The sequence below is a fragment of the Rhinolophus ferrumequinum genome, chromosome 21 (assembly GCF_004115265.2).
Source record: "Rhinolophus ferrumequinum isolate MPI-CBG mRhiFer1 chromosome 21, mRhiFer1_v1.p, whole genome shotgun sequence".
Taxonomy (NCBI): domain Eukaryota; kingdom Metazoa; phylum Chordata; class Mammalia; order Chiroptera; family Rhinolophidae; genus Rhinolophus; species Rhinolophus ferrumequinum.
In genome coordinates, this window is record NC_046304.1 from 7,980,479 (window position 1) to 8,002,940 (window position 22,462).

Below are 22,462 nucleotides of genomic sequence, written 5' to 3' on the forward strand. Positions count from 1 at the left end.
AAAAAAAAACAACCATCCTCAGGACCTGAACAAAGTCTCCAGCGACTGGGGGAGGAGGGTCTGGAAATGTAACAAGAGACAGCAGAGTTAGTTCTGCGACACCGTGTGCTGGGTAGATGCTGGGAAGTGGCGTGGCTGTCTCCCAGACCAGATCTGGGTCTTTGCCAGTGATGAGACACTGTCCTGGTAAGCAAAACACTGAAATCAGTGTGGCTGCTCTTCGCCCTGAAATAATTCTGGGTGGAAAAAAGGTCACGTTGCTCTGATAGCCTTGAAAGACTCAGGACCGAGGAAGGGGACAAGGATAGTAATTAGGACAAAACATACAGTTCGAGGACATTGGCAAAGAGAGCAGGCAGTAGGCTTGTGGGCAGAACAAAGAGACTTTCAGAGTCAGGAACAGAAAAGTTGTAAAGACAACATTCAGAAAAACTAGCAGCTCCCATATGAGGCCCATATGGCCAGGCTGGCCGTACTTACCTCGTCCCGCGTTCAGAATCCACAAACTCCACTTTTTCTGAGCCTACTGGAAGAGGCAGCAGAGTTTTCCCCCTCACTTGTTGAAGGAGAACCAGGAGGTCCCACTGGAGGCTGTGGGCCTGCTGCTGGACATCTCGACACACCACATGGGGCCAGTCTAGCTGATTCTTCTCATTGGTCAAGACAGGGATAACTACCTGTAACAGAGGTGCCACAGGAAAGAAAGACAGGTGTTCTAATTCTGGAACCTGAAAGAAAGACTATTCTGAGAAAGACTCAGAAAGCTATACACAACCTTTTCCAAATCACTGTGCAGTCAAGGCCGGATATTAAGAACCAACAGTACGTACTGCCTTGACATCTGGTAAAAGTGGGAGAGCCTTGAATAGCCTATCACAAGCTTCCTTCCTACTCTGCTCCTGCATATAAGGTCCCCTCATCAAACAGCCCTCCCGGGTGGCTGGATGGCTCAATGGGTTAGAGCGTGAGCTCTCAACAACAAGGTTGCCGGTTCAATTCCCGCATGGGAGGGTGGGCTGCGCCCCCTGCAACTAAAGATTGAAAATGGCAACTGGACTTGGAGCTGAGCTGCGCCCTTCACAACTAGATTGAAGGGCAACGACTTGGAGCTGATAGGCCCTGGAGAAACACGCTGTCCTCCAATATTCCCCAATAAAATTAAAAAGAAAAAATGAAGAGTTCTTAAAAAAACAAACAAAAAACCAGCCCTCCTTATCAAGGGGACCAGGCATAGTCACGGCTTATCCCTGGGTAGTAGGCTTCAGTTCTGCCAGACAGTGGAATTATTCAAACAAGCCAATCCCATCCTCCCACAGGAACCAGAGGCACCAGTAAGCTTTGACAGTACAAAGCTTGCTTTCCATAGTCCCTGTTTGTTCACTCTGTTCCCAAGGGCAACCCCCATGTGGCCCTGCATGGCATGGTGTCCTTCTCCTCTGGGCTGTGAGTATATGTGACTAATAACTGCTGTCAGTCTCATTGGACCAGTGTTGTGTATTTAGTCATCCCCATAATCCTAGGGCAGGAATCCTTACCTAAGCAATAGGGTGAACAGGAAGTGACTGAAACAGTTACAAAGGCCAGAGGCAGAATATAGAACAAATGCAGGCAAGGATGACCACCTGCTTCCAGATGGTATGAGGGGGCATCTTTAAACACCCAACATAGTTAGTTTTAGAAACCCAACATAGTTCCTCTTCTTTCGGTACCCATCTCCTGCGCCAGAGGTAGACACGTGAACAAACCTGAACCAATGAGAGTCAGGACAAAGTCTCTCATCTGAACTTTTTGAGGAAGAGAAGCTTTGCCTTTTCTATGAGTCTGGAGCTACTGGTGGCCATTGTGCTACCATACGGAGCCTCAGAATAGGGTCAGTATGGAGAAGAGGGAGTTTACAGATGGAGAAAGACCAAGGCCTACGACGTCATTTGAGCTTCTGAATCAGGCTGCTCTGGAACTTTCTGAGCTAGTTTAAATTGAGTTTTCTATCACTAGCAACTTAAAAGTTGTAATGACTATAACCCACTAGGAACCTCAGCCTGCTAAGAGCTCACAACTAATGGAAAAGGAATACGAGAACAAAAAACAGAGGATCTGCTAATGTGATAAGGAACTACTAAGTCAATAATGAAAAGGAAACATGGACTCATATAGTTGGTTGGGTTCTATATATGACCAATAAGTCTGTGCAATTATAAAAGAGAATACCTGGATTCCACAGGTGAATTCCAAGAGGATGGTCCTTGCCTAGTCTGTCTGGCATCAATCACTGAACCGAGAATTTACCAAGAAGGGAACAGAGAGCTCCAAGAAATAAAATGTCACAAATTGAGCTCCACTCAGATTTATTTAAGAACTCTTTGGACCCAGGGCAGACAGCCGAAGAGGGGAGAGGATAAACAGTAATTTTCCTAAGATCTCAAAGGCAGGGACTGTATCTTATTTGATTTGATCTTTATATATGTACAGTCCTCCTTCAGGTCTGTCGTACAGGAAACACTCAATATATGTTCATAGAATAACTGAATGTATACTGTTTGAAGAGAAAGTGGTAGGTGGCTTTTGGTTGGACTTTGGAGGGCTTTAAGTGATAGAAAGATAAGGAATGTGGACTCTATGAAATTAAAAGCCACTCATCCATTTATTCAATGAATATTTTTGGAGCATCTACTATGTGCCAGTACTGTACGAGGTGCCGGGAAGGTACATCAGTGAACAAAACATACAAAGATTCTGACCTCATGAGGTTTATATTCTAGGGGAGAAAGGATCAACAAACAATAAGAACTATGGGAAAAAATAAAGCAGGTGAGGAGAATCAGGAACGTGAGGTGGAGGGGTTGCAACTATGAATGGAGTGATGGTGGCCAGATGGCAGACGGGGTTGGGAGTGAGTGAAAAATATAGTATATCGTTGACTGTATTCCTTACGCTGTACCCTACATTATGGGTATAGCGTAAGGGTATAGTCAATAATATTGTAATAACTATGTATGATGTCAGATGGGTACAGATTTGTTGGGTGATAGATGGAAAGGGGTTGGGGGCAGGGTGAAAGAGGTGAAGGGAGTAAGAAGTACAAACTGGTAGTTACAAAACAGTCATGGGGATGTAAAATAAAGTACAGGGAATATATTCAATAATATGATAATTACTATATATAGTGCCAGGCGATTACTAGTCAGGGGGATCGTTTCCTCAATTATGTAAATGTCTAACCACATGCTGTACACCTGAAATTTATATAAAATAATATTGAATGCCAACTGTATTTGAAAAATTTAAAAAGGGAGGAAAAGGTGAAGGGGAATTAGATGTCCAAATTTCCAGGTATAAAGCAAATAAGTCATGGGGAATGTGGTCAGCCTAGGGAATACAGTCAATAATATTGTGATAGCATAGTACAGTGTCAGATGGTTGCTGCACTTATCGTGGTGATCACTTCTTTAGGTATCTAAATGTTGAATAATTATGGCGTACACCTGAAACTAATATAATATTGTATGTTAGCTATATTTGAATAAAAATCATAAAGTAAAAAAATATAAAAAATAAACGAACACTGTATGATTCCACATATATGAGATACCTAGAGTGGTCCCATTTATTGTGACAAAGTAGAATGATGGTTGCCAGATGCTGGGGAGGGGGAGTGTTGTTCACTGGGTGTAGAGTTTCAGTCATGGAGGGTTCTGGGGATTTCTTGCACAATAACTTGCATGTGGTTCATAATATTGTACTCTACACTTGGAAATTATTGGAAGAGTGAATTTTATCTTATGTGCTTTTTTGCCACAATAAGAATATTACCTTAAGGATTGTTTCACTATCAACCATTCCTTTTAATTATAGATGGATCTTAATTCTTTCACTCAGTCCCCTATTGATTAACAATCAGTTTGTTTATAATCTCTTTCAATGCATGTCATTCGGGGTGGCCTGTGGGGTCTCAGCTCCCGCTCCCCACATAAGAACGCAGGACATGGTGAGGCCAAAAAGGAACACCCACGGAGCCATAGGTAGGGGAGTCATACCACTATACTCTCACTGGCGGCTGGGTTGGAGACACAGGAAGCAGGAGCCACACTATCCGCAACCTGCTGTCCACTTCTCTCTGCCAACCAACCTCACTTGCTAACTTCAATCCGCTCTTGCTAGCTCAGCCACCATCTTCTTTCCAGCCCCCATTTTCCTGCTAGCGTAGCCACGGCAGTTATATTAGTGGCCAATGGCTCACTGGTTACAGCTGACGGCCAACTAGCCACAGCTGATGGCCATTCGATCACTATCACTAGCAACTTAAAAATAAACTTAAAAAGCAACTTAAAAAATAAACGAATACTGTATGATTCCACTTATATATTCCACAGTTGATGGCCGTTTACTACATGAGCCAGTACCTTTCCACGTGAGGCCGAGAGCCTGGAAACTGCCCTCCTGGCTCTGTCCTCACAATGCATCAATGAAAATTCTTGAACATTTGAGGGTTTCAATTACTTTAAAATTACTTTTGCTTTCATGACGTACCTTGGCCTTGACACAACTGTGGGATTGACCTGCTGCCCCCGCATACGCTAGGTGTAGTTCCATGTCTCAACCTGTGTTCAGTCTGCTCCCTACCTCAAAGTGAGCTTGCTCTCTATTTATCCTAATCCTTCTCCTTTGTTCAGGAGTCAGTTCAACACTTGAGGCGAAGCATGGCTCTCACACCATGCATGTATCTCTTCCCTGAACCCAGTGACACTTCTTTCCATCTTCATCATTCATAAGGGGATTTGATCCAAGCCTGGATTCCTGCAGGGATGTGTTCAACAATGCACAGCAGTAAAGCCATTCCAGTTGTTAAAATACTGAAACACTTCCACATCGAATGAGAGACCTAGCTTTCCTGGGCCCCCGAGAGCTCCTGTGACCCCAGACCTTTCCCTGAAATTCTCTCCTGCCCACAGCCTCCTAAAAAAGCAACCAGGGGGCTAACAGCTGATGTAGCAGGGAGCCTGTAGGACCTGGGTCCAGCACTGGGACCAACTTTAGCTAAGCTCTACCTCTATCCAACTCAGACTAATTTTAAACACTTTAAATATTTGATTCATTGCATGGGTTGGATCTTACCTTTATTTCTTTGGTTTTACCCATAGCAGATATCCCATGAAACATCATATTGCCAGTACTCTATGAATACTTAATTCATAACTTGCAAGATTCAGGGCATCAAGTGTCCAGAAGCACATTCAACTTACAGGGCAGTGTTCTCCCATTCTAAACCGGTCTAAATGTCCCAAGAATCTCTCCTGCGCACGCACTCTGAAATCGCCTGCCGTCTGGAGGTTTCTGCTCTGGTGGCACCAAAGCATTCCATAACCTACACCTCTGGAGGTCTTCCTCCCTCCCCGCGCTCCAGGTAGACTCCTCCGAATGAATACCTGTTGGACATTTCCAACTGGATGCCCCCTCTTAACTGGGCACAGGGCGGACGTGCGGTTGCTTCATGGTTGTGTAACGAATGAGATGACAATCAAACCCAAACCACCTCCCCTAACTCTTTCCCAGGCGTACCACTGTGCAAAGCCTTTCCCTCCACCTCACTGACCTAATAGAAATGCCCCTCGGTTGACCACTTCTGGTCTTCCCCAGAGCCGCTTTCCAGGAAAGATGAAGATCTATAGCCTTAAAAAGAGGTCAGACCCCAGGCACTCTTTAGACTCCGGCGTCTCCTTGACTTTGGCTTGAACCCTGACCAGGACTGAACCACGTCTCAGTGCCCTCACATTCTCACTCTTACCTGGCCCCTACTCAGACTTCCCCAGCTCGCCGCTCAGGTGTTACGTATCCCCGGGTCTCAGTTTCCTCACGGCCCCGCCCCCCATCCATTCCTGTCCTTCCGGACTCGAACTTCGCCGGGAGTTCGCGCTCTCCCAAGGCCCGCCCCTCCCCCAGGGCCCCGCTTCCGCCCCGAGTCTGCGCTGGCCCTGCCCCCCCGTCCCCCGCCACCCGCAGCCTGAGGCAGGTAACCAACCCACCCTCACCTCAGAGAAGAGCGCAGCCAGATACTCCAGAGGCGCGGCGGGCACGTCCCCGCAGAGCACTGAGCCGCGGAAGCCATGGGGCCCCGGCGACTCGGGCCTGGTGCGCAGGAAAAAAAGCCCCTTAGTGCGAGGCGGGCAGGACTCGGGTCCCAAGTCCAGCCTCGGCCGCACCGTCAGGCCCCCGGGTCCGGGTCGCACCACCAGCAGCGGCCGCGGTCCCTCGGCAGCATCACGGCCCAGGAAGGCGTGGAGCAGCTGCTCCGCTTCCGCGGTGCCCACGCAGCGCTCCCAGACTCCCGCAGCTGGCCGCAGGCTCTGGGCCACGTAGGCTCCCAGGAGTCGCAGTCGTGGGTCCGCGCAGGGTTCCTGGACCGCGTTCTCCTCAGCCAGCGCAGCCGGCTCCTCAGCGCTCGGCATCGCGCGCTAACTTCGGCTGCAGCGGTTTCCCTAGCGACGGGGACGCGGCTAGGACTCCCTCCTCCGCTCCCCTCCCATTGGGCACATGACTCCTGGCCCCGCCCCTTGCAGTCTAATAAGGTAAGAGAGGGCGGGCAGGGGAAGAGGTGGGATCGCGTTCGCTGTTGCTAGGAGACCAGCCGACGCCCCTATTTAGGGTCTCTTCTCTTGGATTGGAGGTGCTTAAGGGTGATTGTCTCGGCCAATGGTTTACTGATGAGGTGCGTGGAGGGGAGGTCAAGGATATAAATGCTGTTAAGAATACTGCTGGCTAAGGACAGATTAAATTCTTTAGAGGTCTCCAGAACCGTGAAAATATTATGGTTCTCCTACTATTTCCCAAATGTGTAATTCAAACTTTATAAAAACAATGTCAAATCATAAAATAGATGTAAGGCAATTCAATGAAGCTTTTATTTCTTTTCCATGATGACTTAAATACGTTAGGGGTTATTGAGCATTTGAAATATACTGGTGTGACTGAGGAACTGGATTTATTCATTTTAATTTTAATCAATTTAAAATTAAATAGCCACAGTGGCTAATAGCTATCATATTGAACAGCTCGGCTTCAGCATTCATTGTAATATAAATCATTAAGAAATTCAAATATATGGTGATGGAAGGAGAACTGACTCTGGGTGGTGAACACACAATGGGATTTATAGATGATGTAATACAGAATTGTACACCTGAAATCTATGTAATTTTACAAACACTTGTCACCCCAATAAATTAAAAAAGAAAAAGAAAAAAAGAAATAAAATATTTTTAGTGCCCTGCTTTGTCCATGACTTAAGTGTGTGCTTAAACTAACAAACAGTGCCTCTAACTCTGATCACTTTGATTTCCATGAGCATGTCCCCAATCAGTCCTCACATGCAGCAAAATACTATTAAATATGTAGGATGTTCAGAGCCCCCACCCCCAATCCTGCCCTGGGTCTGGATTTTGTCTTCAGAAAAGGATAATGTGAAGCACCTTTCTTGACCTTAGAAATTAGCATTTGTCACCTCATTAGGATATAAATATGTTGACCTTTTGCAATGCAGGTAAGGTGAGAATGGGACAGGGAAGGGGACAACCTGGGCAGCTTGATTCCTGTAGGTCTAAAATGAGCTTCCCTCTGCCCCACCATTCTGATTTTAGTTGCCAATCAGAGACTGCAATTTCTGGGTAAAAAGAACATTTATAGTGGGCTTTAAAGGAATATTAACAGAATAAGCACTTATCAAAGGTAGCTGTGCTAACAAGAACCCCTTAAGAAAAGCTAGTAGCTGGAAGGTAAAATGATTGATTTCATAATAACTGGGGCACAGGAGGTGCTATGATGAAAATGTTCACATTAGAAAATGAGCCTTTATGTTTGTAAAGAGTGTTTTATCATTGCTAGATTAAACAGGCAGACCAACTATGAGTGAAGAGACAAAGCAGAGGCACGAAAACGTCTTTTAAGATGGATTTCATAATTAACATTTCAAAAAAAGCATTAGGGAAAAATAGAAATGTTTGGGGGCTTCCTACACATATAGTTTTGTAACATTTTGCTTTGCACGTAGGAAGGAATCATTGCCATTTTAATGTGTAGGGCCTCCAAATATGTCAGTCCTGCTCATGTTTTGTATATAGAGTGAATTCAGGACCATCAAGTTACTGCAAACCTTTTAAATAAAGTTTTTACCCCCACCATGGCCTATTTAGCCCTTCATTCTCTTTGTTTCTTTGCTCAATTTACATAAAAATAGAAACACAGGAATCTCCTGTGGAGATGACATGAAGACGTCTGTCTAAAAGAGAGGGATCCTAAACACTGACAATCCCAATTATTGCTTTTTTTCCCCTAACACCATACCTTAATCTCCTTTTTTTAGAAGGGGATTTGTGGGGGGAGGGGAGGATAAGAGGGACTTCTATATAGGATTTATTGAAAACAATTGACATTGTCTGTATTTCATATATTTATGGTAAAAAATAAAGTAAAATGTTACCTATTACTGTGTAACAAATTACCCCCAAAGTTAGCAGCTTAAAATAGCAATAGCCATTTACTGTCTCACATAGTTTATAGTGGGTGGAGAATTTGGGAGCAGTTTATCTGCGTGGTTCTGGCTCAGCATCTCCTATAACGTTTCAGGGGCTGCATCATTTTGAAGGCTTGACTGGGGCTGGAGGACCCACTTCCAAGATGGCGCACTCACATGGTGGTGAGTCGGTGCTGACTATTGACAGGAGGCTTCAGTTTCTCAGCAGGTGGAGCTCTCCTTTGGGTTCCTGAATGAGCATTCATAACACTATGGCTGCCTTCCCCTAGACCACGTGATTTAAAAGCGAGCTAAACAGAAGCCACAATATCTCTTATAACCTAGCTTTGGAAGTCACACACTGTCATTTGTGCAATAATATTATTAGTTACAGAGGCTTATCCTATTCAGTATGACAGAGAACTACACCAGGGCATGAACACCAAGAAACAAGAATCCCTGGGTGCCCTCTTAGAGACTGGCTACTACAAAAGGTGTTAAGGAAGGTATTGAATTTTTGTTACAGTTCAGATGAAATAATTTACATTTTTAAAATTAGAAACCTGAAACTGCTGCCACAAGCATAATATTTTTTTTACATCAGATGTCTTCCTTGAAATGGCTATGCATAATTCCTGTTCAACACTTTTTAATAATGGTCTCTTTAAATTCTGGATATCCATCGTTGACAAGAAATTTGTTCACACAAGCAAGTAATGCAAAACTTAAAGCCTTTTATAATCATTCAAAAATTAGCAGTTGACATTATATTTATAGAATCTAACAGCTCTTCCTTTTCTCCCTTGACAAATGTTACATTAAAATTTCTTGTGATGATGCTGATGGATATTGAATATAAATCAACCTTTCCATATTAAATGTCTCAAAATAATGAAGTTTTAATTCAAAGAATATGTGTGTATTGTTATAGTAGTCTCCCTGCAGCCATCTTGGATGCCACTAAATGAAGACATCAGACACAAGTGGGAAGATGTATCTGGATACATGTACAAAAGGAGAGTCCGGACTACTTGGGGCTCCATCCAGTTGGCATTGTTCACAATAGCAAAATCACGGGAAATAAACCAAGTGTTTGTCAATGATAGAATGGATAAATAAATTGTCATGTATACTATTCATATAATAAAATACTACACAGCAGTGAAAATGAATGGACTACAGCTGTATGCATCAACATGGATGAATCTCAAAAGCATCATAATGTTAAACAAAAAAGGCAAGTTGCAGATGAATACATTCAGTATATTTATTAGAAGTTCGAAACCAAATGAAATAAACAATATTTTGTTAGACATACACACATATGTAGTAATCTAGAGAAAAATAAAGGAATGATTATCATAAAATTCATATTTTGATCACTTATTGTTGGGGACAAAGAGGTATGGTGTGATGAGGGGCACATGGGACTTTTTATGTTCCTGGTAGCGTTTTATTTCTTAACATGGATGATGGGTTTTCATTTTATCATTTGTCTTAAACTGTACATATATATGATGTAATTCTTTGTATGTATGATACTGTGTGTCTACAATATATGAAGTATCACAATTTAAAAAAAATTAAAAAGGATGGATGTGCTATTTATAATATTCTGAATATTGTGGGGCAATTCATTTCAGTTACTAGGAATAAATGCTAATAATTCATTAGATTTATAAAATTACACATCAAATATCTTTACATTTTTAGTTGATTAATTTTACAGATGTTATAATTAAGTCTATGACTGGTGGCTTCTTTGTCATCACATTCAATAGGCACTGTTCACCCTTATTTACTTTATTTCTTAGTTCTGTTCAACCTAAGAAGTTTCAGGTTTATTGTGACTGTGTGTAACCATTCTTGTTCTAGTCTCTTGATTTCCATAAGCATCCTCTTATTCTCTTTGACTACTCTCTTTTTGCCTGTTTCTTCAATATTGCTAATGCTTAGACATCTGTTAGAGCTCTTGTCTTCTCAGTTTAAAATCTCTCCTTGTGTGAACTTAGTCATCCAAGGCAGCAATTTTTCCCTTTATGCTAATGGCCCCTAAGTTCGTATTTCCAGCTCAGAACTAGGTAAATATAACATTTTTGAGTAATACCTATTTTCCCCTCAAACCTCTGCCAATTGCTTTCTGAAAGTTAGTGTTGGAGAGAAGTCTAAAGCCAGCTTGATTTTTGTTCTTTCATTGGTAACATTTTGAAACTACATGATTGTTGAAGAAATTTTTTTCTTTCTTTTTATTTTTATGATTCAAAAAAAAAAATGTTTTAGGGCATAGCTAAAGTCCCATTGAATTAATTTTTGCCTGAAATTACGAGAGCCCATTTGGTTCTCATAATGATGTGTTGCTTCACAGTGGGAAAGATTGTTCTGTGGAATCTTTGATTACTACTTATTTTTCCATTTGCGCTTTCTGGTCTGGTTTCCTGGTAATGCAAACCGATAGAGTGTGCTAACAATTACAAGTAGGGGATACATTTTGAAATACTAATTGAGGTTTTGTTCATCGCTGTATGTTTTGATGTTGTCCTGTGGCTCTTCACTTGGTGGGTTAGTGACATTTAATGCCTCAAGGGAGTGTGGAATACTCCATTGAATTTCTGAATGCTTTTAAAAACACAAAGCAGAAGCAATAGCCTTGAAAGCTATGCTACTTCCTTTCTTTTCTTTTATTATTGTAAAAGTCAAGCACTTAAGAGGAAGAAAAGGTTTATGTTGTATTGTTCATTTATTTTAATTGCAAGAGCTTAGCGTTGAATATAACACCACACAGTCTGGAAGAGTGAGAGGTTACAATGTATATGCTAAACTGTAGATAAGAGTGCGTCACAATATGATAAGCAGATTTCATTAAGAGGAGACAGAAGAGCTCTTTCTAGGATGGGGAGAGAGGCTGGGGAAGCAAAGAGGACAACTTGGATATGGCTGTAGAATTCTTGACCCTTTCAGGAGAGTACAGGGAATGGTACAATATGACAGCTACTACAGAAATGCTTAGGTGTCCAGGAGAAGGGGACACTTAAGCCTGGCTTCCCAGGGAAGACATAAACTGCAAACATGTGGAGAAGCCCTTATGCAACTTGGTCTCTGCTGTTATAGGGGCAGTGGGTGAGGGCAGGATTTAGGGAAAGTAATCAGAAGGCAGCCTTTCAATGCTGCCTTGCCCTAGCATGGTTCAGAGATAAGAGCTGGCAGTTTCCAAGATCTGTGTAGGATGGTTAGGAGGAGGAGAACAGAAATGCTTAGAGGGCCAGCTTGGGGTCAGGCTGAGAAGGACGCAGTACCAGTACCTGTATTGCCTTGAAGCTTTGGTAGATGACAGTGCATGGTTAAAAGATGGTTTATCTCTCATTTTTGACAAAGTACAGATGTAGACCCTCTGCTGATGTTACCGTAGGCAGAAGTAGGACCACGGGGAGAGGCGGGGAGGAAGGAGAGGAGGGGTGAAGGGAGACACAGGAGGAAAGAGATGAGGTCATCTTTTTAAAAATGCAGCTACAGGGAGGCCGCATGGCTCAGTTGGTTAGAGTGCAAGCTCTTAACAACAAGGTTGCCGGTTCGATTCCCACATGAGCCAGTGAACTGCGCCCTTCACAACTAGATTGAAAACAACGGCTTGAACTTGGTTGGCTCAGTGGTTGGAGCGGGGTGTTCATGACACCAGGGTCACCAGTTCGAGTCCCACATGGGCCGCTGAGCAGCGCCCTCCACAGCTGGATTGGGGAATAACGAGTTGACTTGGAGCTGAGCTGCGCCCTCCACAACTAGGTTGAAAAACAACGACTTGGCATCCTGGAAAAACACATTGTTCCCCAATATTCCCCAATTAAAAACAAAAAATGTAGTTCCCTCCCTTCTTGCCAGATTGATAACAATTTGGAATAGGACATCATAAGGCAATTTTGACTTAGATATAGGAAAACAATACCATTTTGGAAATTAATGAAGACCACCCAAAAGAGAATAAGCAAAGGCTATTTGTTCAGAGTTGGTGATAGCAAGGGAGTCAGCCACTGTCACTTTGGTATTGACAGAGTCACCAAGACAGGCAGAAGAGTCGAAAAGCTTTATTGTGGAAAAAAGGGAAGGCTCGAGTGTGCCCTGATGGAGGCTGTTGTCCTGGAGAAGCTGTGGGTGGTATAACTGGAAGTGGAGCACCCTATGTGATTGGTTAGGGGTGCATGTTTGGTTTTCTCTGGCTGGTCCGAAGGTGGAAGTGGGGACAGAAATTAAGGAAGTTGTCAGTTATTAAATCCGACTGCTACTGGGATTATTGTTTGGCTTCCTGGACTGGTTGTTGTAGATTATGGATCAGAGTTCTATTTTTATGTACGGTTTGGCCGTTTTCCATTTGTATAGTCTTTCAATGTATAATTTTTTTTTTCTGGAAAATCTGAATTTCGTGACCATGAAAAATGTACCTTCATCCCATACAAATACTATTATCTACTGCCTTAGAGTACACACCTCCCAGGATCCAGTCTGCATCCAGTCCCACTGCACTGTTTTATGGGAGTTTCTATTTCTGATTGTAGAAAGATGATGAGGATGGAGAGTGTGGAGTAAAATTAAGGTGGAGGATATGAGGGGATAAATATTATTTTGGTTACTTCACATAACTTATGGTTGACCTCACAGGTCAGCAAATTACACCCTGTAGACAAAACTTAACCCACCACCTATTTTTGCAAATAAAATTTTATTGGAACACAGCCATGCCTATTAATTTATGTATGTATTCATTTATGAATTATGTTTTGTATTATGAATTACATTATGAATTATGAAAAGTTTCTGGTGGCTTTTTTTACACTATAGTTGAATAGGTGTAACTGTACAGAGACTGGATGGCCCACAAAGCCTAGAATATTTCTCTCTTTATAGAAAAAGTTTGCTAACTTCTAGTTTAGATTAGATTAGATCTTTTGCCTAGAAAGGACTCCAGGTAGGGAAGGTGTAAAGCAGTCTCAGTTTCATGAAGTCAAATTCAGAATATGTTTGGGTGGTTTCCATAAGCTTTAGAGAAAAAGGTCATTCTTTGCAGATTCTGGAATCAGGTAACCCATCAGTCATCGCTGTGAAAGTGAAGAGCATTCTTCTTTTTGTGTGTTTTCTTAGTTATCCTAGTGAGAAGTTGGGAGAGGTTGCATTAAGAGTCCCTAGCTAGAGATCGTTTTAAACAGCAAAGCCATAATGCATTTTCTCATTAATGGTTATAATGGTACTACCTACCTTCTTTTCTCCCTCATGAGCCAGCATATAGGCTGTAGAAGTAGTGATCTCAGACTTCTGATAGCAGGAATTCATCAGTCGTTTATTCTTCATGCCTTGGGGATGCAGTGATGGATAGGATATAGTCTAGTCTTTAGAGAGAGGGAACTATCTAGTCGCAATCCAAACTTGTTATTAATAATAATAATAAAATGTGAAAAGGCCAATGCTAGAATCAGACCCAACGCTGTCTACATTCTATCTGAGTCTAGTTACTTTCCATACGTCACTGTCCCTGTTACTCAAAAGTCAGCAGAACGGTAGCCATCGGTTTTGTGTCTTTGTTTGTGTTTTTACTCCAGCCTCTGTTCACCCTTCTTCTAGTAATTGTTCACTACTTTTTCTTTGGGTAACTACTTTCACCTCCTGAACCATCTCCTACCCTACCCCCAGTCTAAGTACTTCTGGGAGGGCTTAGTTTCCAAATCTAGGGCTGATGCATGTGACTTGGCCTAAGCTGACCAGATCATTCCATCCCCTGGCGACAGTAGTCAGCGTGGCAGTCGGCCTGTGAATCCATCAGTACTCTAGAGTCAGACCCGAGGCTTTGGTTTGACTGTTAGGGTAAATGAAGGCTTTCTCTTTTCTCTTGGACTTGAACATCGAAGGATACAGGGCAGGGCTATTGCAGCCAACTTGGCACCCTGAGGGGGAAGGGCTGTCTGAGAATGGAGCCAAGACAATGGAAGTGGAACCAAGAGATGGAAGAGAGAAAGCAGATCCTCATGACACTGAGGTGCAGCCCTCACACCAGACTTTTCATTTACGTGAGTGAAGATGTTCCCTTCCCAATAAGCCAGCTTGAGTTGTGTTTTCTGTCCCTCTTTAACAAAAGTTACACTGATGCAAGTGACAGGTAAAGGAAATGGAGAGATGGGATGTCTACTGGTATGGGAGAAGGAATCCATCAAGGAGACAGTTGAGAGAGAAAACATAGAAGGGGTACTTCCTGGAACAGGTTCTATAGGCGATGTGAAGGGTAAACCTTCAGTCACTTTGTTTATCATGTAATGACTCCAGATCCCAGACTTATCTCTTGATTTTCACCCTGCTTTTGATTTAAGACAGTAAACCAGAAATTAACGTGGGCACATTTTCCTGTGTTTATTCACCATTCAATGTTTAATTCCCAGAAGGATGAAAGAAATACTTAATTAAATGTGCTAAACAATAAAAATCCTTGCTTGCTTTTCACATATACTTGTCTTACAAAAATATTCTATGAAGAGTCGATGAAGCTATTTAAAAAAATGAATTCTGCACACTGCTTAATTATAATAATCTATGGAGTGTAACTGTACGTTTTCTACCCCAGGATACCGGTGGGCAGAACAAGGAAAGCTGCAGAAAACACACCTCAGCTCTTTCTTTTTGCGATTGTTCAAATTCTTAGGGCGCAATGTTAACTTTAGTTCTTAGATGTGGTCCTCTTGATTTTGGAAATCACACATCTCAGAGGCCTTGGGAACTAAGTCTTCTGATGGGAGTGGGATTATAAATTTGTGAAATATATATTCAGTCATGACTGCATGAGCAAAGTAATACATGTCTTATCAAAAATCTGAAAAATTATGCTCACCTTTGAGCTGGTCACATGGGTGGGTGTAGGAGGAGGGCTAGGGTAAGGAAGAATTGTGATAATAAATGAACGTTGCTCTTCAAGGTACCCGGGGTTGAGAAAAGATCTTTCATTTTCTGATTGCTGTATTCTCTCGTATGTAAAGATAACTTACCTTATTTTTCTTGTTTGCCTCCAAAAAAGAGGAAGATCTCAGTTCATTTCCATTCTCTTCCTCTTCTTTTGACCACAACCTCCTTCCTATCAGAAGCAGAACCACATGGGCTGGATGACTTACAGGATATAACAGACATAGTCCACCAAGAGGAGCTTTCCAAGGGCTTAGACATGAGTGTACCTGGGTGTGCTGCTGTAGATTTCAATGGTCCTCAACTACAGCCACACCCTGTAACCACCTGGGGATATTTAAAAGTACCAACACCCAGACCCACCCTAGGATAACTGAAGCGGTATCTGGGGATGGGTCCCAGGCCTTGGGACTTGTTAAAATATCAACAGGTGATTCCAGGGTGTTGGCAGGGTAGAGAACTGCTGAGCTATTGGGAAACTCTTCCTTCTACAGGGCCACGGCATTGGGAGACCTGAATCTCCGCGCCAACCTCCCCCTTTTAATTCTCCTTCTTTCTAGATCCCTCTCTGTTTCTTCTTCTTCTTCTTCTTCTTCTTCTTCTTCTTCTTCTTCTTCTTCTTCTTCTTCTTCTTCTTCTTCTTCTTCTTCTTCTTCTTCCTCTCTCTCTCTCTCTCTCTCTCTCTCTCTCTCTCTCTATCTCTCTCTCTCTCTCTGTCTGACTTCATCTATCTGCATCTGTTTCTCCACTTCTACTTCTCTTTCTGTCTCTATTCCTTCAGACATTCCTAATTTACATGAGTCTGCAGAGGTCTCAGAGACCTAAGAGAAAACTAAACTACCACTGCCTCATTTAGAAACTGAAGTCATGATTGAAGTAAAAGGAACTGCAACAGCTCTCGAGTGGGGAGCTGATCCCAGCCTGATAAGAGTCCTGGGAGTAAAATGATTAGGCCTGTTTTGCTCTAGGAATGGACCAGGGGTTCTCAAAGTTTGATCTGGGCAGGCAGCACCAGCTGAGAATGAGTTAGAAATGCAAGATCTACTAAACCAGAAACTCTGGGAGTGGGTCTCAGCTAGTGCATTTTCAGAAGACTTTTAGGTATTTCTGGTGCATGCAGAAATTTAAAAACCAGGTTCTGTGGAGAAGTGCTCCCTGGCTTACTCTTCACAGGCCTCTATCTTGGAGAAAGGAAATCATCCAGACATCGGAGCTCACAATGCATTTGGAACCTATATTTTTCCAAGTAAATGTTGCTGTCTGCTGAAAGAAACAATCCCAGATGTCAGTGACTCATGTGGGAATAAGCAAAGACCACTCACATGAGAAAGGCACAGGCTCTTTGTTCAGAGTTTGCTGTACCTCGGGAGTCGGTCACTCTGAGAGAGAAATTTATATAGTTAATCCTGCCTCCTCCACACCCCCGCCCAGTATATTGAGAGTAAGTCACAGCCTCTTCTAACATGTATTGAGAGTTTACTCTGTGATAAGCACTGTTTTAAGAGCTTTACCTATATTAACTGATTTCATCCTCACAGAAACCCTGTGAGTTAAGCACATGTGTAGTCCCTATTTTACAGATGAGTTGTCTGAAGCATCAAGAGTTTACCTACAGGGATGTCAGAGGGGTAGTAGACTCGGTGGGGTTATCACTTGGTGAGGGGTATAAATGTCTAATCATTGTATTGTTTTGTACACCTGAAATTGATAATGAAAGAAAGAAAGAACGAAGAGAGTTTAAATATCAGGTCTCTAGATAGTCGTGGCCTCACTGCAGAGCCGAAGCCCCTCCCACTCTCCTGTGCTGCCTCTTATCCTGTGTGAGATTTCTCCATAGGTAACCTGCACGTGTCGACTAGCACCCTGGCAAATGTGAAAGCAGGGAGAGTTTTGTCTTTTTCAGTGGGAACAAGGTTCATCATGTGAAACCTCATAGGATGGCGATAAATGTGTGCATTTCCAATCGAAGGTGCTACTTGATTTGGGCTAGATTGTCTTCTGATGCGTATTGTGCAGCCCTATCTGATGAGCTTACCTGGCGTTGGAGCTACGTTGAATTTTTGTGGAGAATGCTGGGTGGCCTGGCCTGACCTTGAGGTCAACCTAATTTTCACTCTCTTGGCTTGACCTGTTTCATCATATTCCTAGAAAAGAATCAAAGACACAATCTCCCTGGTTGTGAGGGGTGAGCTTGTCACTTCCTTCGTCTTCATGGGGGTCAGAAGAGACCTGGCAGTCCTGGCAAGGCAGCCCATGAAGGTATAAACAAAACTTGTGGGACTTCTCCAGCACTTTATTGCCCTCCTCCCAAGGAAAGGACACCAGTGCCCACTGGTTGACCATAGGCGTGAGTTGAGCCCCTAAGCTAACAAGAAGAGAGAGAGATGCAGAAGCTCACAGCAATGTCCTAGACGACCTCTCTTCTCCATGCCCATCCTAAATCCAAAGAGGAGGACCTCTGATCTGGATTGACCAAATTCCAGTCCAGAGTGAACCCCAATGACACACTTTCTTCACACATTCAGAGAAGTCAAAAGGGCAGGGACTTCTTCAGTGGCAAGAGGGGCCAACCAGCTCAGTCTCACCTCATGTGTCTACACTACACTCTCCTCTCTGGCCTAGACCTTGAATTAAACCAGTTGTGCCCTGGACTTAAGAGAGTCTCTTCCTCTTTCTCATTCTTCCTCCGATTCTTAACTAGAGAAACAGGAATCTTCCATGAGTTCCAACTAAGTGCACTAAAATTCCACATGGCCCTAGACAGTCATAAATGCCTCTTAACTTTGCTATATATTTCTAAGATTTTGTGGTGAGAAGTGACAGTTTGAGGGAGAGATTTAGATATTTGGGATTGGTATTTCCTCTTTCTTCTTCTGCTATCTTTTGACATGATTTCAATTTACTACTACATTGACCTTCTCTTGGTGACATAGTTTCCCAGGGGTCTCAGAAGCTACGCAGTAAAACCAAAGACCATTCCAGCTCAGAATCTTTGGAGGCTTTACTGATCTGTGAGAAAAGCATCATGGAAATAAGCAAAATGATATCTCAAGGCCAGCTCAGGTAAATAAACGTTGTCAGAGGTTTATATAAATTACTCTTTGCTCATATTGTTCAATAACCTCTTATATAGCCAGCACCTGTTACTATAAAAAGCTACAGTCCAGTCTTCCAAGGTGTCTTTCAGATTCCTAGCCAGAACACTCATTGTCTTCTGGAGGGTATCACTTAGGGACTCAGGGCCTGGGGTGCAAGGTGGGGGAGAGACCTGCTCTGTGTATACCTGTCTTGCCACCATTCCCATGCTACCATACCTACCATATGTTGGCATGGAACATTCATCAGGAATTTTCCTTCTAGAGTTCTAGGCAGGAAGCTGAGCAGAAGTCTGTTCTGCCCTCAGGTCCTCCAGCCTATCTGGAGGACTCTGTTGTCCACTTTCCTCTTCCCCCATCCCTACTAGCCCACCCCATGGGGGTGATCAGGTATGGGGCTCTCTCAGAGATACATCTTACTCTGTAGCTCTCTCCTCTGATTCTCCCCGAATTTCTTCTCTCAGTGCAGGAAGATATTTCTCTCTGTCCTGTATAGCAGGGAAGTGCTCTTCTACCACATCCTATATGCAGCCCTCTCTGTGGTTTCTTATCAAGCTTGGCTCATTGATACTCAAAGGTCAACTTTCAATAGCAATGAAAATACTCTCTTTCCACTATGTGGCTCTTGCAATTACATGAGAATTTTTGCTACTGTGAGCTTGACAAAAATCAATTTTGAAAGTCAAGGTTGAACAAAGACTTCTGCCTCTGTTCTCTACCCTCTCCCTGGGGTGAGAGTAGATGGAGGGTTACTGTTGCTTTTTGGACTGGTGGGCTATAGAGTAAGGACACAAGTGAAAGATGGGAGGAACAACACAGCTTAAAATCATCACCCTGTTGTAGGGAAATATTTTAATGAAATTTCACAGAATCTACTGTTAGCATGTCCTGTTCACTGCATTCCTCAGAATCTTGATGTTGGAACTAAGGAGCACATGCTCTTTTTGTGGGATGTTTTCTCAATACTTCAGGGATGGCCCACTGTAAAGAGGCTGCTCAATGTATGGGCTCACCCTACACTTTATTTTCTGAAAACTACCTAGAACTCCAGGGGTGGACAGTTGCAGCCCTTTTGGGAGTAAGTGATCCAAGTTTCCCTGACCATAGCTGCGGGACCACGGATAGAGACTTGACCCAAATGTGGAAGATTACATTTTCCTAGAATGGTCATCACAATATCTTCCATTGACATGATTTTTTTTTTTTTAAATGTAACCTTGCTACACTCTCTTCAGACAGTGAAGTCTGTGTCCTCCTCCCCTTGAACCTGGATAGAACAGCCTGTCCCCAGATACTTGCTATTGGAACCCAGCTGCCATGTGGTGAGGAAACCCAGGCCACATGGAGAGGATGCATGTAAGAGTTCTAGTTGATAAACCTCTTTGAGGTCTCAACCAACAACTAACATTAACAGCCAGACATGTGAGTAAGGAAGCCTTGGAGACGATCCAGTCCCAGCCACCACCTGACTGTAACCATATAAGTGACCTTAGTGAGAACTGTCTGGCTGAGCCTAATCAACCCTCAGATCATAAGAGATTATAACAATAATTAATTGTTGTTTATGTATAAAATTTGGGGTGTTTTGTCATACAGCAATAGATGACTGATATACCATAGATATTTTCAGATTTTCTCTCAGGAATTTTGGAAATGGGGCACAGAGAGATTGTGTCAGCTAACCATAGGGGTTGGACTCGGGAAATTAGGAAGACTCAATTACTGCATAAGACGTCACTTCAGTCAGGTTTGACCATGTGTGAAAGGAACCACACGTAGGAGAATAGAGATTTTCAGAGAGGAGGAAATGAGAGTATATGCCACCTAGGGAGAGAATATTGCTGTGGTTTTGATTGACTTTCAACTTCTTAGTTTTGCAGAGGCCCAGTTACATATTCAGGCCTTAGATCCTGTGAGATGCTTTTGTATCTGATGGTAATAATAATAATAAATAGTATTTTCATTTTTTGCCTCAACTAATTGAGTGCGCTTTTGTTTCTTATAACCAAATGACTCCTGAATAAGGTATCTACTAACCAATTTGAAATGGAAATGGACATACCATTGGCTTCATATAAAGTAAATCAGCTGCAGAAAAGTTTTACTTGCTTTTAAAAATGAGAACATTGTGATGGTTTTACTACAGTGATAGAGGAGGGGCCGTTTGCCTCTGTAAATTTCCAGTCTTCAGCTCTCAGCACAACATGGCAACTGTGGTGTCATTGATCCTACTTACTGGATATTTCCTCCTCCCCATCTGCCTGGAACAGAGTAGAATCACATTTTTCCAGCGCCCCTGTGGTGGAGTGGGACTGTGTAACCAGATCTGGCCAAGAACGTTTGAGAAGAAGTGCTATGTGTCACATCTCGGCTGCCATTTAATTGTCTATGGCCAGATGCTTCAGAGGTCTCTTTCTCCTCTGCAATGATGGCAGGCAACGCTACAGATAGTGGCTGTTCCAGGTATCTCTGAGTCCTTGAGTAACGATGAGGAAGTGCAACAGAAGCCCCAGCTGATCCAAAACAGAGTGGAAGTGAAATATAATTCTTTGATATTTTAAGGAGATTCGGGAGTTACCACCATAGCATAATCCAGTTTATCCTGCCTGCTTGAATGATGCTGCATTGTACATTACCAGGAAGATTGAGAACCTCCAGGAAAACCTGCCTGAGCAGTCCCTTCTCATTACCTCACAATGACCACCATCTTGGCTTCCCAAGAAGTTTCAGAGGAGCAGCTCTTCCTCCTCCTATGCTCCTCCTGTGCCCAAGGGAATGGATCTTGTTCCGTGTCCATGTCCTTACCCAGTTCTCCTTTCTCTTCAAATTTGAACACATTCAGGTTTGTTATCTTTAAAAGTTCTTATTCCACATTATGATACCGTCTAACATTTGCATATAGTCTCTTCTATTAAACTTTCCTATAAATAATTTATACACCTGCTTCAGCTTTCTCCTCATTTCCTAAATACTTAATCCTCTGTAAACTCATTTTTGTTTTAACCTCTTCACTGAAGCGGGTTGCTTAAAACCTTTTGGCTATATGTAGTTCAAGGCTACTCTGATCTCTGAATTCCAAGTCTTTATTCTTACAGGGTTATTGAATTTTAAAACTGAAAAAAAAGGGGGGGATGGGGGCCAGAATGATCTGCTTCTCAAACTTTAATGTGCATAGAGTCACCTAAGGATCTTGTTAAAAGGTAAATTCTGGGTTCCCACCCCCAGAGATTCTGATTCAGTAAGTCTAGGTTGGGAATTAGCAATCTGCATGGAAATGAGCTCTCAGGGGTGTGCTTTGCAGGCACACATTGAGTAGCACTGGATTAGATGACTGTTTTTCATTTTCCCCAAGTCTAAAATGAAGATCACTGTCTGGACCTATATCCCTTGGGTAGCAGAAGAGGTCTTCTCCATGGTTGCTATAAAGAATCAGCAGGAGTAACTCTTATCAATGGTCCAAGAAAGAATCATTAAGGTACACAGAACTGGGAACGAGGGCAGTGGTCCTAGTATTCTACCCTTGACACATACTCCAAGACTTGGAGTTGGGATTGAGACTGAAGCTGGAGGAAAAACCACTGTTCTCTTCTTTGTGGAGAGAGCCCTGGTCCTGAAACACACATTTGAGCTCTATTTCTATGGGCAAACACAATAAAAATAATGACCTGTTGAGAAATTTCTGAGAAAATGGATTCTTTGGGACTTTGTGTTTTAACAGATATGTTGAGGGTTTTTGGGAAATCACAAAAAATTAAGTTAAACAGAATAGGCAATTTTCTAAGGACCCTATTCTTCCTCTAGCTTAATCCCTTTTCTTCCTCTATAGCCATCTTTGACACAGGGTAGAAATGCTGGCGACTGGGAAGAAGCTATCTCAGAAGCGTGGCTCAGTCAAGGGTTCTCCTACCTTTCCATCACTCTACCCTCCCCCTCGACC

The 22,462-nt window shown here is 42.8% G+C and overlaps 1 protein-coding gene across 1 annotated transcript in view; it reads right to left on the reverse strand.

Annotated features, from left to right (window-relative positions):
- The window catches only part of DNAH9 (dynein axonemal heavy chain 9), a 311,767-nt gene extending 305,315 nt beyond the window's left edge, over nucleotides 1-6,452 (reverse strand). The window contains exons 1-2 of the mRNA XM_033089991.1: nucleotides 6,027-6,452; nucleotides 481-677 (exon numbers count right to left, since the gene is read on the reverse strand). Coding sequence (XP_032945882.1) covers nucleotides 481-677; nucleotides 6,027-6,443 — 614 coding nt within the window. The 5' untranslated portion in view covers nucleotides 6,444-6,452. The remainder of the gene's footprint in view (nucleotides 1-480; nucleotides 678-6,026) is intronic.
- Nucleotides 6,453-22,462: the final 16,010 nt, after the last annotated feature.